We start from the raw sequence: 18741 nt of genomic DNA, 5'->3' as shown, positions 1-18741 counted from the left end.
TGTCTCACCAAAATAGTGTTCAGTAATGCAGCGCTGTTATCCTTGTTTATTTTCAGTACTTCCTTCCTTTTCAGCGCTATGTTTACATTCTGACTTTCTTTTTCTGTCAGTCTGCAATTGCTTCCTACAGTTTCTCCCCCTTTTTTCTCCCGAGGGATGAAAACCCTCCCGGTCTTTAGCTCACTGAAGCCTGTGTAGAGTAATTAGAATTAAAGTATTAACGTTTAAAAGGAGGATTTGAGTCTGATTATGATGAAGAAAAAAACTATAATCCAAATACTCCCTCATGGGCTTCCTAAAACGTTTCTACCCTTTGTAAACACACAAAACGGTGCAAACATGCAAACGTATTCACATTTTGAAGCTGTGAACAAGTGTGTGCATGTGTGAACATGTATGGTGTCCACAAGTATGACCGTGTTGTGGGTGCGTGCGCTGGTGGATGTAAGTGAATAGGCCTCATCTAGGTGTTTCTTTTCCTCTCGCTTAAATGTCTTCTATATCCTCTCTATTTTCTTGAAGCCGTCTCTATATATCAACCTGACCCCTCTGCTCTCACACGTGCACACAAGCCCCGATACTTGCTTCCCTCCCTCCTCCGTCCATCTTATTCTCTGCGACCCTGTCTCTTTCTGAACATATCTCATCAAAGGCCTCCTCACAGGTAACACTCAGCCTGATCTCATTATCTGCTGCTAAGCGCAGAAGACTTGAAAGAACACACTGTGGCACTGCACACACACACACAAACACACACACACACACACACACACACACACACACACCACACACACTGCTTGTAAAGGTAGCATTGGATGAAGCTCATATATAATTCTAAAAATGAGTGTTACGTATCAGGCTGGGGCAGGACACTTTCCCCCCGACTGTATTTGGTTCTCTCTCTCTCTCTCTCTCTCTCTCTCTCTCTCTTTGTGGTGGGAGGTTGAGGAGCAGGGGTCCGTTTCAAGAAGCGGGTTTAGTGAAAACTAAAATTTGTTTTAGATGAGGGAAACTCTCGGTTGTCTGTTTCAGAAAGCCTGGTTGGGAGAAGGTTTTGCTGCTGATGCGTATGCTGTTGATGAAGAAGTGGTTTTGCGGTGTTAAATGTTGGGAGAGAATATTGAGGCCCCCGATTAGATATATTGTCATTTCCAGATAACTGCTTGTTGATCGGTATCGTTTTTCTTCATAGTCCATCAAAGATGTACATAACCTCATTTTGCAAACGGCAGTTTCCTTTACATCATCGATGATGCGGAGAATATTAGTGAAGCTACTGTATGCAGAGCCATGAGGAAAATGTGAAACGTCTTTGAAACGTGTTTCTTCCCTGGACACAAACCAGTGAGAGCCATTAAAGAGCAGATCAACAGGATGCACCTTAATAAACATTATAGGTTCAATACATTGTACCAGTTTTGTGACTAAATATGAGCATGGTGTTATTTCAAGCTTGTTTGTAGTGTATTGTAACAGAGGGTAAAAAATGTAATTTTCCCACTGGGAATTAGTAAAACGTATGGAATATGATTAGTGTGTACATTAAATATGAACTGACAATACTATATTGGAACTTACGCGTTGACCCGAGCAGCAGTTTTCTCCCACACTGTTTCTCTGTCTTTTGTTGCTGTGTTTCTTTTTTTTTCCAATTACGGTTCATACTCGTCGTACGCTTGCATTCATGTTATATTAATAGGGGTGACGTATGCCGACCAATTGTTTGTGGTCGTTGCCATGGTAAAACATTGTATGATGGCTCAATTCATGCTGCCTTCAGCGCACGCCCTCCACTCCGAGTCAACCTTCTCCGAGCTGATTGAAGCAACTCTAAACAGCTGTTCTGAAACCCAAAACTCAGAGATGCCCATCTCAGGGTAAATCAGTTTAGGGTTTGACTCAGAGTTGGTTGAACCTCCTACTCCAAACGGACCCCAGGTGAGTCTGGGGTGGCCTAAACATTGCTATTCTCACGTAGTCAATTACTGTCTAGAAACACAGGTTATTGGTTGCCTTTTTTCCTTTCCCAAATAAGTTTAGAGAAGTGTTCATAGCCATTTTTCAGTTTATTCTGTTTTTAGAGATGGGTAGACAGGCCTAGTTTTCTTACTATATTACTTTCTTTTGTTTGGTTCATCCACAGGTCCCAGCCTCCTCCACTCAGAGTACAACCTTGTATTAAAAAGTATCTGACAAGGATAATAAAGTGTGTAAAATTGCCATCAGCGTAAGGGGCTTTCTTTACCTTACTGTCCTGTGTTCGTCCCCCACTCCTCCCCCAAGCAAACCCAGACAGGGGACATCACAATAAGCATAGTTTACATCTCCTAATGATTTTCGGCTACTGCACGAACACTGAGATAAGCTTTCATGTACGTGCGTGTGTGCATGTGAATATGTGTGTGTGTGTTCTGTCCCACCATCAATAAACACACACACTCAGTCTCTGTCCTGTTAGTAGCTGCATTAACCAGAGGTCTCTCTGCTCTCCGGATCCCAGTAACCCCATTAACTCCCATAATGTCTCATTACTAGCCTCGTGAGGATCGTAACCGCTTCCTTTATCTCATTTCCTAAACACCACAGTATTCTTTCTGTGAACGTGTGCTTGGTGAAACACAGTTTTTTACCGTAATTGTGAGTCATTATTTGATCCATTTGAGGTAGGACCATTTTGATTTGCCAGTCAACTGTTGACAGTAATGGAGCAATCCGCTGCCTCCGGAAGACGAATAGGCAGCCGACACCGCCGAGGAAACCATTGTTTGAGGCCTGAGGGGCTCGGGGGAGGCCTTCAAGAGAAGGGGCCAGCAGATTGGCAGCCCGAAACAGAGTCAGCTATAATTATACACGACCGTCACAGTGAAATATTCAGCAATGTGTGGTCACAGGGATGAATTATTAACTGCCGTTTGGACTTCTGTTTCAGGCTGGTATTTGAGGTGGTAAGATCGAGTGCTATTTGGAGGAAAATGGAAAGCGCAAACGCACAAAGAGGAAAGGGTGGGGTGAAGATGAAAAGGGAGGGCAGGTCAAGTTCAACATGGAGGAAGTCACATTTTACTTCTGAAGGTCACTGGTTTCTGTGACATCCTCAGGTGCTTGTAGATTTATCCCGTACATCATTTTTTATCATTTTAAATTAGTTTTTCGCTTAGTTAATATATTTAAATTCAAAAAGTTGTGACCCTGCGCAAATGAAAATGTGTGAAATGTGATGATTCAAGCACATCTTGTACAAATATGCTGAGGAGACTAATGCTGATTCCAGTTATTTTAGCTTCAGTTCTTGTTTAAGTATGTTGGGTAACATTTCAATTTTTTGTGAAGTAGAAAGTATTATTACAGGTCTTCAAATATAACCAGCGCTAACATAACTATAGTAAATAAAGGATGTATAGACATTGAGAGAGAGAGACAGACCATTGAGTGTACTACCACGCTCACATGTGACGCAATATACTAGCTGCACTAACCAGTAGAGTCTCAGCAATGAGTCAGTGTGGCCGCCCAAAGCCCTGCTTAAACTCATGGTCTGATAGTGGTGCTCCTTTATGGCGCCGTTTGCAACTAGTGCCCCAGTAACTGCTGCTGCGCTCCTCCATTTCATCAACAATTAGTGCCTGATCCACGAGTAGCAGGTTAAAGTCCTACTGCGTGGTTACTCACACATCGAACATCCCACATAATACACTGCTGCATATGTTTGGCTCTGAATCTAAAGGGGCTTTTGGAGTTAAAAGCATCATTATTTTAAAAGTTTGAAAATATTAGAAATATAGAATTTTTTAATTAAATGGCATTAAATAACTATTAACAGTAAAAATACAATTCCACTTGGAGTTTGTGTCTGCTTATTTGATTTGAACATATTTAATTAAGGGAAATCAACAACAGACATCAAGTTCTGTCTTGGTCTATAATTTATACGAATACGAAACCTTTTGCAAACCAAACCCTGCCCATTTAAAACCACCTGAGAAAAAAGATCAGGAAAAAACTGATCCCATTGCTTATTCCAAGAAGCTAAATGCCAAAATACAATATATATATTACTCTGCAATGGCTTTTTTTGCAGAGCAATGAGAATGGCTCAAAATATCATTGTGCAGTATTACACATATAAAAAAGCAGTCGTTAACAATTAAAACTTTTAGTTAACCACACCCACACAGGTTTTTTCTTTCAAGTGGTGGACATGTTGACACAGTACAATACCCCGGAGCATTTAACAGCCAGAGAACATTGTCAATGGATAAAAAATCAATGGGGCTTTTACTTGCGGGCACCCAAAATAGTTCCCCTCCAATCTGCAACTCTTTGGGAGGACTTAGGATCACTTCAGTATGTGGGCTAATAAGTACGGCATTGGGATGTATTGTCCTTCCTCAAAAACATTAACAGGAGAGTAAGGAAGATTTCATTCTAGCCTCCAGACACACACAAGAAAAAAAAGAAGTGTAATCAAACAGAATCACGCCGTGGGTAGATCACGCTGTGTACGCCAACTGGTGTCAAATAAATCCACACAATATCCAGAGTCTCAAATCTCCAGGGTCCTTGCAATATTGTGTACATCAGTGTTACCACAGGACTACAGCTCGCTAGGTCAGGTTTTATTACCACTGTCATTAGAGCCTCCATAAAGCTGAGGCCGCGTCCCGATGCTGCTCTGAACTGTAGAAGACAGAGAATAAGGAAGGTGTGCGTCTGAGGAAGCGAGGAAGTCAGGTTATGAATGTGTGTATGTGTGTGTGTGTGTATGTGTGTGTGTGTGTGTGTGTGTAGTGAAGCGTGTTACAAGGAAGGATTGGATCTAACCCATTAACTTTACAGGCCGCTCGTTGAGCACCGGTGCAGCAGGGGTCAGTAGGGAGATTTCACTGTAAATCTTTACAACGATCGCAACGGTAAACCGACGACACAGAGACAGCGAGATACAGAGAGACAGAGACACTGAGAGACAGAGAGACAGACAGACACAGACACAGAGAGACAGAGAGAGACAGACAGACACAGACACAGAGAGACAGAGACACAGAGAGACAGAGAGACACGGGTGGGGGCAGCGCAGCGTGCACAACAGTTCCTGAGTGAGTCCAAAGCCAAGAAAAGTTTCAGTAAGGACGTCTGCTGCCAACCAGCCAGCTGGACGTTATTTTCTTTTGCTACACATTTAAACACAAAAAAGGGTCTTTCCCAGCTTAGCTAGGTTTCAAGAAAATGGCGAGTACAAGTGGGTTTGTTTTTCAGCAGGCCTGTTTTTTTATGTGGCCTTTCTGGCTCTGTCAAGACACAGCCTGCGTAACCAAAACACAACCTCCGAAGTATGGCCCACAGGGGGCTCGTGTGAGGACACTATGTGCCTCGAGGAAAACACAAACAGCAGACGTGTCGTGCGGAGGAGGTGAGGTGAGATGAGATGAGGGAAAAGTCGATGTACCAAATATCCTCGGGATGATTCTCGCTCTCCCCGGTTGCCCTGCAGCACAGCAGCTCCTTGACTTGGTCGCACCTCAGATTCCAGCCAACTTAACCCGCAAAACCGGCTGCAGCCGTGTGCAAGCATTCCCTGGCAGGAGAGCCAGCCCTTGTTCGATGCCATCTCCCTGTTTCCTTTCGACATCAGATCACACTCTGAGACAAATCTTTCCTCTGTAGATTATTAATAATTCATGACTCCGGGCCATGCTCACCGCTGAATAATTGCTGTAGTTCTTCATGTATCTGATAGGCCATTACCTGGGAAGCATATGCTCCGATAACCCCTTCAGTGAAGAAAACCTCGACCACTTCTTCCTTCCCTCTCCCCCACTCAAAGTATACATTCCTTGACGGCCACAGTTATGGTGTATATTTGCTTAAGCCGCTTTAAAAATAGCACAGAATCCTTTACTAAATGAAACATGGTGCATTTTGATTTTATACAGTTTAATGATCTTGAAAGCGGCATGTTACTCTATGATCAATCCGCACACCAGATTTCATTAGCATAGACTTGCGGCATAATGCACACATTATGCTTAGACAATCAGATTTTGGGCAGAGTAAAGCTAATCATGGTAATGGTTGTATCCCGGGAGAACTGGACGGCCCAATCATCACACTCGCCTGAGAGTGCCTTTTTTCCGGGGATGACATTTGATATGTGATTGCTTCTTCCATTTAGTTTTGTTTTGATCATTAGAGCTACACCCACACTGTTCAGCTGCAGCATCTGTTGTTCTCACTGAGGTCGAGCTCTGTTTTTTTTCGTGCCTGGGCTGTTACTGGTTGATCTTTGAGCCTGGCTTTGGAGAGCAATGAACTCTTGGTCAGTTTTAACTGAAAAATGCACAGTATGTGTCAAAGATAAAAAAAATCCCTAACCCCATGTATAGCGGCAATCTTGATTCCGTCCTCGTGGATCGATATTACCACTACTTTTAACAGTCCGTGTTTTGGGGCGTGAGCTTGACGCGTAATGAAAGTAGGCAGCAACTTCGTTTTATAAAGATTTACTTGCATACAATGAACATTCAGTGCTCGACTTGGCACAACGGTCAAAAAACTGTATAGCTCCACAGACTGATAAACCTCGACTGGAGCTATGACGTCATCAGCTAAAAAACTTAAAGGAGCCTTGACACATTTTCATAAAAAACAATAAACACATCTTGTTAAGGCAAATATGGCTCTTACATTTCCAGCCCCTAATTGCTTATGCTGACTGCAAAACAATTATCAAATCTGAAATACTAAATAACAACATAAAACTTAATCATGTGCAAAACATATTTTACATTCTTTTATCCACCTAAGGTCTAATTGGTTACTCTGCTGGCTTCAGCAGGCAGAGTTTGTTAATGGGTCTGTCCAGTGTGTTTGTTTTGGTTTTCACACTAACTCGCCTGACTGTTCCACTGGAGTCTGGTAGTGTATTTACTACACGACCCATGATCCAAGAGTTGCGAGGGGCGGTTTCATCCATTATCAGGACGATATCTCCTGGTATCAAGTTCCTCTGTAGTGTGTGCCACTTCTGTCTGTCCTGAAGGAGTGGCAAGTATTCTCTGGTCCATTTTGACAGCAACAACGGCTGCTGTTAGTTCCAATCTTGGTATTGTGACGTGTTTGAGTGGTGTCACTCTCGACTTTCCCATTAGAAGGGAACAGTGTCTCTTGTTGTCCTGGCTGGTTAACACAACATAAGAGGCAGTGGCATAACCATCCTCACTAGCGTCAGCAAAATGGTGGAGCTCTGTTGACTGTGGCGTCCCAAATCCATCTGGCTTGATGCAACTAGGTATGCTGAATCCTGCTAACATCTCCAAATTTGACAACCACTCACGCCATCTTTTTGCGTGTTCATTTTCAATCTCTTCATCCCAACCGTGTTTCCTCTTGCACAGGTCTCGCAAGATGAGCTTCGCCGGCAACATAAGCAGCGCCAGAAAGCCAAGAGGGTCGTAGATAGAGCTGACGGTGGACAGGATTCCACGTCTTGGAACGGGCTTGTCTTGCACATTTATCTGAAACTTGAAGTTGTCAGTCTCAGTGCACCACTGAACTCCAAGGGCACGTTCCATGGGAAGTGTGTTGTGGCTGAGGTCCATGTCTTTTACTTTAGAAACTCTTTCTACATCAGGGATGGAACACAAAACTGTCCTGCTGTTGCTTACCCACTTGGTCAGATGAAATCCTCCTCTGGAGCACAAGTCCTGTAGGTCTTGTACTAGACTTATTGCCTGATCCTTTGTTGCCACTGATTTTAAGCAATCATCGACATAAAAGTTCTTTAGCACAGTCTTCACGGCTTCTGCGCTGGTCACTTCTTTTGCATCTTCTGCAGTTCTTCTTAGAGCATAGGAAGCACAACTAGGTGAAGATGTGGCACCAAAAAGGTGAACCTTCATCCTAAACTCCTCAATTTTGCCATCCAAATCACCCTCCGGCCACCACAGAAACCGTAGCAGATCTCCATCTTCTTCCGGGACCTTCACCTGGTAGAACATGGACTCTATATCTGCCATAAGTGCAACTGGGTGCTCCCTGAATCTTAACAGGACACCAACAAGCGTGTTAGTGAGATCAGGTCCTTGGAGTAATTGTTCATTTAGGGCCATTCCTTGATACTTAACAGTGCAATCAAAGACCACTCTTATTTTCTTTTTCTTCGGGTGGTACACCCCGTGGTGAGGAATGTACCACACCCTGCCATCCTGACGATTGATTTGCTCAGTGGGTATTTTCTCAGCGTACCCTTTTTCAATAATGCCTTTCATGAAGGCCTTGTAATCTTCGTGGAATTCTGGATTTCTTTTGAGTTTTCTCTTCAGAGTATCAACCCGCTGCTGAGCAATGCAGCGATTATTTGGCACTCTGAGGTTTTCATTTCTCAATGGCAACCTCATGCAGTAATGTCCATCTACCATCTTTGCTGAGCTCGTAACAAGGTGCATGAATTGGTGATCCTCTTGAGACAACTCATCCTTCTCTTCACAGCTTCTTTCTGGGAAATCTGTATTGTACTGCTTCACTAGCAATTCTTCTATTTCCACCACTGAGATGCGATTAGCGGTGTAGCTTTGCAGTTTACCACTGGCTGTCTTGAGGTTTTCATCCTTTTTAAGAGGCCCATTTATCAGCCATCCAAGGGCAGTTTTGACTGCATAAGGTCCCTCACCTTCACTGTTTATGACTTGCCATGGTTCAATGGCTTTTGGGATGTTGGCACCTATAAGTAGACCGACTTCTGCTTCAATGCGAGGAAGACGCACGTCTTTCAGATAAGGCCAGTGTGAAACGTCTTCCTGTTGTGGGATGTTTTCTTTCTTTACTGGGATGTGGCTGTGTGTAAACACCTTTGGCAGTTCAATGTACGTGTTTTCTTCAATACCACACACTTCTAAGTCTGAAAGGACATAACTATTCATCAATTTGTGACCGTTAGACTTGTCTTGACCCATTGTGTCGAGAAGAAACTGGGTGCGCTTTCCTTTAAGGTTTAGTGTTTTTTGTAGCTCTTCACTGCAAAACGTTGCAGTGCTCCCAGGATCTATGAAGGCGTATGTCTCTACATACTGCTCGCTCTTTCTGGATTTCAGCTTTACTGGTACCACAGCTAGAACACACTCTCCTTCTCCAGCCCCAGTGCTTCCACAAACCTCTTGATCCAGTGACACACAGGCACTTGAGATAACGTTGCTCTCTTCAACTCCTTCCGTTGCAGCATATTCTTTAATGACATGGAGTATGTCTGGGTGGCCCTGAGAACAGGTCTGACACGTCATTCTCCTTTTGCAATTTTTACTAAGGTGCCCCTTTGTAAGGCATCCAAAGCAAAGGCCTTTAGACCTCAGGAAGTCTATCCGTTCTTTGTTAGTCAGATCTTTAATCTTATTACAGACAGATAGGGCATGGTTCTTCTGACAGAATAAACATGGTTTTTGGAAAGCTGTAGAAACATCTTTTACTGGGCTGCTGGTACTTGAGGTTGTGTCCTGCACACCTGTAGCAAAGGTGCTTTCGTTTTGACCCATTTTCCTGATGTTTCTTTCTCTCATAGTTTTATCCTTTTCCTTAGTTACTTGGTAGCTCTCCACCACAACTCCGAAAAGAGGATCCAGAACCACCTTTGCTTGCCGATCAATGAAGTCCACTAGGTTAGAAAACCTTGCTCGTCCTCTTCCTCTCTCTTGGATGTCAAATGCCGTCGTTCTCCACTTCTCTCTAAATTTGTAGGGAAGCTTTGAAATGACAACTCGCATGTTAGTAGGATTATCCATTTCCTCCATGTATTCTATATCATCCATAGTGTTTTTACAACCAATCAGGAAAAGAGCATAGGCACCTAATGCTTTACCATCTTCTGGTTTGATCTGAGGCCATTTCAATGCCTTGTCCATATATGCATTGGCTATCTTCAGCTCATCTCCGTAATGTTTTTGTAGTAACTTTCTGGCCTCTGAGTAGCCTCTTTCTGCTGACATATGCTCACAACTGCGAACAAGCTCTTGTGGTTCCCCACTGGTATACTGCTCCAAGTAGTAAAGCTTGTCTTGATAGCCGTCAATTTTGCTATCCACAGCATGATCAAAAGCCCTAATGAAGGATTTGTAAGTAAGAGGGTCACCTTTAAACACTGGGATGTCCCTGCTAGGGAGGTAAGACATAGTCTGCTGCTTGACAAGCATTGCAGTGATCTCATTTTGCCTCTGCATAACTTGATACAGCCCGCCTTCATTGTTCTCTGGTAGATGGGGATCATGATCATGGTTTCCTTTCTTACTTTGAGAAGATTTCTTCGATGTATGACTGCTGGCTCTTTCCTTGGCATTGTCATGCTCTTCAAGCACCTTAAGCTTTGCACTGGATTCCGCAATAGCAGTATCAATGTTTAGTTGTTCCAATTTAGCCTTTATTTGCATTTCCTCAAATTCAAGTGATTGCTTCCTTTTTAACGCAGCTAAGCGTGCAATCAATGCTGCATGCTCTGCTTCTTCCTTAAGGCGCACTGAGCAGCCTGTGGTTACAGATGAAGCTACTGCGCTAGAGCTCACAGATGAGCCGTGTTTACTCTTACGACGTCTTTCTTTTCCAACTTGAGAGACGCTGTCCTCAACATTAACATCACATTGGTCAGATTCATTTGCTAAATTATTTCCAGTGTCACTGTTTTGCTTCGATACTTTTTTCCACATTGCAGAACACCAGTTTTCAGTATTTTCCACAAAGTCTCTTATGGGTGCTGATCTTGGTTCAAACCAATTATGTTGATCTGCTTGACCTTCATCTTCATCCAATAAAGCTACCACTTCAGCATTAACATCCTCAAACTCTGTGAACGTTTTGCAAAACTTCTGACTGAGCATCTCTTCCACTTTCGTAACATCTGTGCCATCAATTTTAAGGTTTTCAATAGTTTTCATCATGGCTGTAAGTTGAGATAGTTTACCTCTTCGGGCTCCAATAAGCCGGCTGATTCTGTCATCCGAAGCCTTTTCAGTGGGCTTTGGCGCCCTCTTGTGGTTAGAATCATCCATGGCAATTGCGCCGCTCTGCTACGTCACTTAGTGCACAAAATCGTCTGCATTTGCTTCAAAACGATCCGTTTTCTCATTAAAAGCCAGCGTCTTTCAGTGTGCACCAATTTCCCAGAGGTGGCGGTTCCAGTTATATTCACCGCCTCCACATCATACGAGCCACGTTAGCTAGCTTAAGCCGGGTTAGGTGGGACGCAGCATTTCCATGCCGAAGCATCTAAAATAAGCTAGCACCTCGTGCAGTTCAGCTTTCTGACTGTCAAGTTAGTGGCGAAATCCTCATCAATATCTTCCTCAGTAACTTACATCATTCTTTATGAAGGCTCTGACTTGGTCTTCATCCATGTAGAAGGGTTTATTCTGCATGATAATCCTTTCTTCTTTCCAGTGTGAGCGAAGTTTTTTGACTCGAATATAGCGGCAATCTTGATTCCGTCCTCGTGGATCGATATTACCACTACTTTTAACAGTCCGTGTTTTGGGGCGTGAGCTTGACGCGTAATGAAAGTAGGCAGCAACTTCGTTTTATAAAGATTTACTTGCATACAATGAACATTCAGTGCTCGACTTGGCACAACGGTCAAAAAACTGTATAGCTCCACAGACTGATAAACCTCGACTGGAGCTATGACGTCATCAGCTAAAAAACTTAAAGGAGCCTTGACACATTTTCATAAAAAACAATAAACACATCTTGTTAAGGCAAATATGGCTCTTACACCATGAATAACTTGGACCCGTCAGATGTACATTCAACTTGAAATCTTTTTTTATTCTATTTGCTGATAGTATTATTATTATATTTTTAATTCATCAAGACAGCCAGTTTCATAATTTTGTGTCTCATACAGACTCACACAAACGCGCACTGGCCACTTCGGGAGGTAGTGGAGCAGAGAGTAGTGACAGTGTAGGTCAGGTCACCAAGTTCACCTCAACCCTGAACACTGGAGCTATTCTGGGTGAATAAGAAGGGCTGCACTCAGACTTCAGTTATCTGGCCGAAAACCTGAACCACACACTGGATCAAAACAAGATTAGACTGTAAGCGGCGGTTTGCCTACTCACATGAATGAGGGAGGACCTCTACTGACCATGATACCAGTGACTGATTATAAGGATTATGTTCAAACACTGCAGGTGCACGAAAAATAGCCTCCCTCTCATAAGAAGAAGAATTTGTTTTGCACACATGTCAAAGTAATTATGACCTTGGTAGGGCACGTGAATTTCACGGTAATGTCTGGAGGTAATGTAGGGAAGAAGAGGAGGGGGTTGGGAGCATTCCAGCACACTGTGTGTGCATATTGTGACCTCAAAACTATCCCGCTAATGTGTTTGAGCTGGAATGAGTAAACTGTTAGATAATCCCATTGTTTTCTGAGTTACACTTAATCCAGGCCACAGGTCTCGGGGTTGATTCTTTTTAATATGTTTTTTTTAATTCTATCTAAATATGCCATACATTTGGTCTTTTGAAACTAACATTAAGATAAAATGAAATTAATCTGTTTTAAACTGTGCCAGTCAGAGCTTCTTATGCTATTTCATTTACTTGATGTCTCCAAATTAACTGGGAATTCCGCTGTCCTCTCTACGTGTTTCTTTTGGCACACTGAAATGAACATGTGTTTCCACTGTTGCATAATCTTAGAGTTGATCCAATAATTTCCCAGAATAAGGCTATCGTTATAACTTTTCCGAAATATTACCTAACTAAACTCTCCCTCACACCATAGGAAAGATGGGCCTCCCTCCTTAATGGAATTTCCCAGTTAGGCAGCGCCCTGGGGGGGTTGGGCCAATACAAAAACAAACTCTAGCCTGACAGATCTGTCAGTGAAAAGAGTTCTGAGTTAGAAGCGGAGACACGCGGGCTCGAGGGGCAGACAGTCGATTTGCTGAGACCTTTTTTTCCTACCGGAGCGACCATCGTTGTTTGTGTGAGACTGTGGCCATGTCGGCTGACGGACAGGGCAACGCGTCAAAGGAAGTGAAGACTGAGAGCGTGTCGCTGCATCCTCTGGGCACAGCAGCTGCCCCTGAGCCGGAGCTGCTGTGTATCTTGGGGACGGGGGACTTGGGGCGCTCTCTGGGCCTGCGCCTGCTGCAGTCGGGCTACAGGGTGGTGTACGGCAGCCGCAGACCTCACAGCTGTGGCCCCTTGCCTCAGGGAGCTCAGGTACTAACCAGTCCATGACGTCTTCTTAATCTCAAGGGTTCAACCTGTCCAACCCGTTTGATTGTTCAGATGTGTGTCAAGTGCAAAGCAAAAGACTGTTGGTAAAAGGGACTAATGTTATCAGGTTTTAGAAGTTGACCGATAATGTGTTCTCATTGGTGTCTTCACATGTTGTTCTCATCTTGTTTTCATCTGTCCAATATGTGCTTCACTCAACACACTTTGATTGCCCCGTGTGATGTTCTCCCAATGTGGTTTGTGTATGTTGTGCAGGCAAAGGGCCACGAGGAAGCAGCTCAGTCAGCTGCTGTGGTTTTTATTTGTATTCACAGAGAACACTATGACTTCCTGGAGAAACTTGCACCTCAACTCAGGAATAAGGTACCTCATTGTCAGATGCCTAAAAATAGCGTAGCAGTTGGTTGATGTCTTCTTTTTCATTCGCTCCGTTAATTGATTGATTGCAAGGTGCTCGTGGATGTCAGCAACAACCTCAAGAAGAATTTATACCCAGAGGCCAATGCTGAGTATTTGCAGAGGTAAGAGGAAATCAGGGACCACTATAATGTGATTTCCCCAAAATATTGAGAAATCTCGAACATTAAATTTGTATGTTGTTTATCAGGCTGGTTCCTGGAGCTCATGTGGTGAAAGCATTTAACACCTTGTCCGCCTGGGCCTTGCAGAATGGACCCTCAGATGCCAATAGACAGGTGCTGAATGTGCTTTTTATTAAACAGATCTGTTGAGAAAATGTTTTGGTTGCATATTGGTAGTATATATATATATATATATATTTGACACTGTAAATTGCAAAAAAAGATGTTCTTCTTTTGCAATTGAGGAATGCATTATTTTCCAATAACAATGTTCTCAATTTCACAATTCTCTAATGTGTAAAACACAGCAGGGCATTTACCAATACAATAAAATAATAGTCTCCTTCAAACAGAAAAGCATTTCAGTCCAAATTATATTAAAATTATTAACATTATGAAGTTTTGAACAAACAAAATTGAAGTAAAAAGAAGCCCAATCTGAAGAGTCGGCCATGTGTCTTTGCTGTGAATGCCCTCTCTGATGTATCCTTGAATCAATTAACTCCACAGTGTCTTTTAGAGCTAAGCTTGCCATATCATGCTTTGTGCGATTGCTTTGCACCGCAACGCTGCACCAGTATGTGGGCTTTTCATTCAATTTATTTAGATCCGGTTGCGCAATCCTTGAGGGAGGTGAAAAACACATAATACTGTAGGTGTGAGTTGTTTTATTAGGAACACTTCCAACACCATCCATTTGGTGTTTACTGAGCATTGGTGTTTTTACATGCTTTATTACAATTAAATTGAGTATTTCATACAGAAAGGCTTTAGAGGTACTTGAGTGTTCCTCTAGAGTGAAAACAATCATGCATTAACATACTGTAAATGCATAAATATGAAATGATGAAGACATCTTCCTCTAACAAGGAGCATCTTGAGTGCTTTAAATACCATGATTTCATGTGTTTTCATGCTCCAGGTGTACCTGTGTGGAAACAGTGATGAGGGGAAGCAGGCAGTAGCAGAGGTGGCCACCAAACTGGGCTTCACGGTTCTGGATAGAGGGTCTCTGTCAGCAGCCAGAGAGCTGGAGGACTTTCCCCTGCAGCTTTTCCCAGAGTGGAGGCTGCCGCTACGCGTGGCCGTCGGCCTCACCGCCTCGTTCTTCTTCTATGTGCTCATCAGAGAGGTCGTCTACACATACATTGACCAGGGAAAGGACATGTCCTTCAGGATCATGGTGTCCCTAGCCAACAGGGTATACTAGTCTGTCTAGTAAATTAGCATCACTTCCACTTAGAAAGTAACTAACTTTAATACGTTTTCCTCTCAGTAATCACGTCTGTGTTCATCCCCCATCCTTCAGGTGTTCCCCATCGTGTCTCTCATCATGTTGTCTTTGTGTTACGTGCCTGGTGTCATAGCTGCCCTTCTTCAGCTCTACAGAGGAACCAAATACAGGTCAGACTTCAAAAATGGATCTACCGATAGTCATTGCCTGTAGAGAACACATGCGAAAGTAATTTATGGAGCCCTACAAATCAAAGAATGTTTTGTTTAAGGCGTTTTCCTGACTGGTTGGATCGCTGGATGCTGTGCAGAAAACAGCTTGGGCTGGTAGCTCTGGGCTTTGCTTTTCTACATGTGATTTACACCCTCATCATCCCCATAAGGTATGCAACATTTGCACACATCCTCATTCCGCTTCCCCGAATGAATTTTCCTTTTATTGTTGTCAACAAATACAAATTATGACAGCTTTGAGCTTGAAATTATCACTGCAATTTCAACTGCAGTCCTTTGCCACTTTATCAGGAACACATAGCTAAAGCTAATCCAATTTAAAGACTTGCATTACTTCTACGTTCATGGCGGTTTTAATGTTTAGCTTGTACATAAATATATGCATCATTTTGGAAACTATTATTTGTGCTGAGAGGTTTTCTAATATGTTGCATACCCTCATTAATCTGTAATGTGCTTACAGACTGCACGAATAAAGGACAGAAAGAAAAGGAAAGTTCTTTGCAGTAGGTTGTTTATTGCTGCGGTGGAATGGAAGAGGATGGCAGGATTTCCATTGACCTTAGTTTAGACCCTCCCATCTTTATTCATACTTGTATTTTTGATCAACAGTCAGTTCAGTGATGTTGATAGTTGGCTCCAAATAGTTGATAAGTTACTTTCTGCGGTGTTACAGGCAGTAGCTTCTTAAGAATTAGGTAATTGCTGTTGCGAGTCTTTTAGAAGCACTTTAAACTAAGATGTAAGGCTACAGTTTAAATTGAATGTGGTTGGGTTTTTAAAATCTAGAGTGTTAAATAACACATAAAGATAAAATTAAGGAATTGTGGAAAACAATTTGTGAAAGAAAGAGCGATATGACTCTGACTCATAAATTGTAGCACACAGACTGAAAATGACCTGGAGGAAAATGCAGCCCAATTACCAATTAGTTGGTAGTTATAATGCTAAACCACAAACGATGTCATGGTAACTCCGACCACAGATAATTAGGCCTGATGACGGTTTCTTTTTGTCCTTTTCTTCCCTAGATATTATGTGAGATTCAGGTTATCTGCAAGTACCATCTCTCAGGTTAGAAAAAAATGCACTTATTCATATACAACCAAATCAATTAACATACTTTTGCCTAATTCAGTACTCTTCAAATAAAGTTGGTCTCGTTTACTGTTACTTTAAGATCAAGGAGAACAGAACGTCAGTGTTTGACACCACCATGGCCTGGCGTGCTGACTCGTACTACTCTATGGGGGTTCTGGGATTTGGCCTGTTTCTCCTGTTGGGAATAACTTCTCTCCCTTCCGTCAGCAATGCTCTCAGCTGGAGAGAGTTCAGCTTCGTACAGGTAGATAGCGACATGTTTGTCTGTGACATTTGATCTGTGATGTATGTGATAGAGTGTGTGAGCCTCAGTGTGTCTACTGATTCAAAGGGAACCATTATAGACACACATGACAGAACTCCTCTTGTGCTGCATCTTGTTTACCTTGAAAATCATTGGCAGTTGCAGCTGGAGGAATGTGAGATTTCTTATTACAGTTCCCAAGCAAGCTTTTCCATTAAACACGTGTGTGTGTGTGAGTGTTTGTACAACATAGTTTTACAACTTTTTAAAGCCAGAAAAACACACACAAAGAAGGAAGATGGAATGGCAGACAAACCCGTTGGTCATTCTCCAGACATTTCTATCATATTCCACGAGCAACCCCCTGAGAAAATAAATACAACGACAAAATTAAATGTAAAATAGTTATTCAGGACATCTGATTATCTCACTACACTGTGGCCTTGGAAAGCTGCACATAACAGGAAAAACATATTTGTAACGGTATTCCCATGATGTCCATTCTCCAAGATTCCATCTACGACCTATGAGGTCACAGTCTGTGTGCAAACACTGCCTCGGGCTAGATAGCTGCTTCCAACTTCCCATTGGCTAATCTAATCAAAATGTGTTCTACGATAGTTTTGCCAATCGAAAAGGAAATCCTAAAATAATTAAATTCAATAATTGGATCTTGTCAATCTTAATTTCCCATTGCACACACTTCCCCTTTTTCAAGCCAGAGTTAGAGCAAAGCTTTAAATGTTAAGTTATTCATATAGTAATTTGGGGAGGGGGGGGAGGGGGGGGTTAATATTAGCACCACAGTCCTGAGATGTAGTTATAATGTGTATGGAATGGACATACTTGCCTGTTAATTTGCAAGTGTGAATGTGCATGTTCTCTTGTCAGAAGTGGAAACACCTGTGTGTGTGCACATGTTTAGGTGAAAAAAATGTCCCTGTAAATGTCCATCAGCGTCTTTCAGTCAATAAGCCTTTCACACAGTTTTTTCTCTCTTTCAGTCCAAGCTGGGATACCTTACCGTGTTCTTCTGTACCTTTCACACCTACCTGTACGGTTGGGACAAGTTCCTTCAGTCCTATGCCTACAAATGGCACACCCCTCCAGCCTACTTACTCTCTTTGGTGGTGCCCTCCGTGTTGATTGTGCTGAAGCTGCTGCTCCTCCTGCCCTGCGTCGACCGCAGCCTCACCCGCATTCGACAGGGCTGGGAGAGGAGAGATCCAGAGGACGCGAGTGCGAGAGCACTGCTCACATGAAGACTGAAATGACACACACAAAACAACGGGGCAAGAAAACGCAGACACAATGGCCATTGGCTTTTCAAAGTCCACAGGTAACCCAGGCTCACTGTTTAAGAGGTCAAAGATCCAAGAACCTGCACTGGCAAAGAGAAAGGATTGAAACTCCTTGCCGGCTCTCATTGGGTAATCTTCTTGCAGTTGTTTAATTTTGTGAATAGTGTATGACACAATGACACCGTGTAGGCTAATTAAGTACCCTCGAAATACATATATACTCAATAGTATTGCAGGCACACAGCATTCCAATACCAGTCATTCATAATTTCACAAATACAAATGTACATCCAGAATATTTACAGTCCTTAACTGACTTTGTTGCATTTCACGAAACATCAGAAGCAACAGTTAGACATTATTACTCAAGAGTTTCTCTTCAACCTTCCTCTACAGTATATGGATTTATATTCTTTATATTGTTTTTTAAATCGTTATTATTGGATCTTTCTTATTAATGTTGCTGTATGGCAAATTGAACAATTGTTAAATAAACGCAAGCGCGACTAAACACAAATGTCATGCCTCCCTTTTCTCTCTCCCGTATATACCGTATGTCATTCCAGTCTGAAAGCTCACTCAATCGGAGTGTCTCCCCGCAGAGCTGCGTGTGCTCTGTCTAGTCGTCCCGGTCTGATCCCTCTCCAGGGTTCATTCCTCTCAAACATTTGCTCTGATCTTCAGGCTTCTCCCCAGTCACTACAGGGTCTCATCGCTTCATTGAGGAGAGGACACGTAGAGGGAGGGGCTTGTCAGGTGATTTATACGAGTGGATACTGAGAAAGAGAGAGGGGGGGGGGGGGTTCCAAGTTTGAGTGGAGCG

General features: G+C 42.8%; 1 protein-coding gene across 1 annotated transcript; it reads left to right on the top strand.

Moving 5' to 3' along the window:
• Window positions 1-12842: 12842 nt before the first annotated feature.
• On the top strand, window positions 12843-18456 carry steap4 (STEAP family member 4). Its single transcript, XM_037454602.2, has 10 exons — window positions 12843-13206; window positions 13480-13587; window positions 13675-13745; window positions 13832-13919; window positions 14728-15006; window positions 15115-15209; window positions 15311-15421; window positions 16304-16346; window positions 16453-16617; window positions 17622-18456. Exons 1-10 carry the CDS (start codon window positions 12982-12984, stop codon window positions 17877-17879), a joined length of 1443 nt encoding a protein of 480 aa, XP_037310499.2. The 5' UTR covers window positions 12843-12981; the 3' UTR covers window positions 17880-18456.
• Window positions 18457-18741: the final 285 nt, after the last annotated feature.

Source organism: Pungitius pungitius, chromosome 11 (assembly GCF_949316345.1).
Source record: "Pungitius pungitius chromosome 11, fPunPun2.1, whole genome shotgun sequence".
In the NCBI taxonomy this organism is placed as follows: Eukaryota; Metazoa; Chordata; class Actinopteri; order Perciformes; family Gasterosteidae; genus Pungitius; species Pungitius pungitius.
Note: the sequence above shows the minus strand (reverse complement) of the source record. Positions and strands in the feature narration are given on the sequence as shown.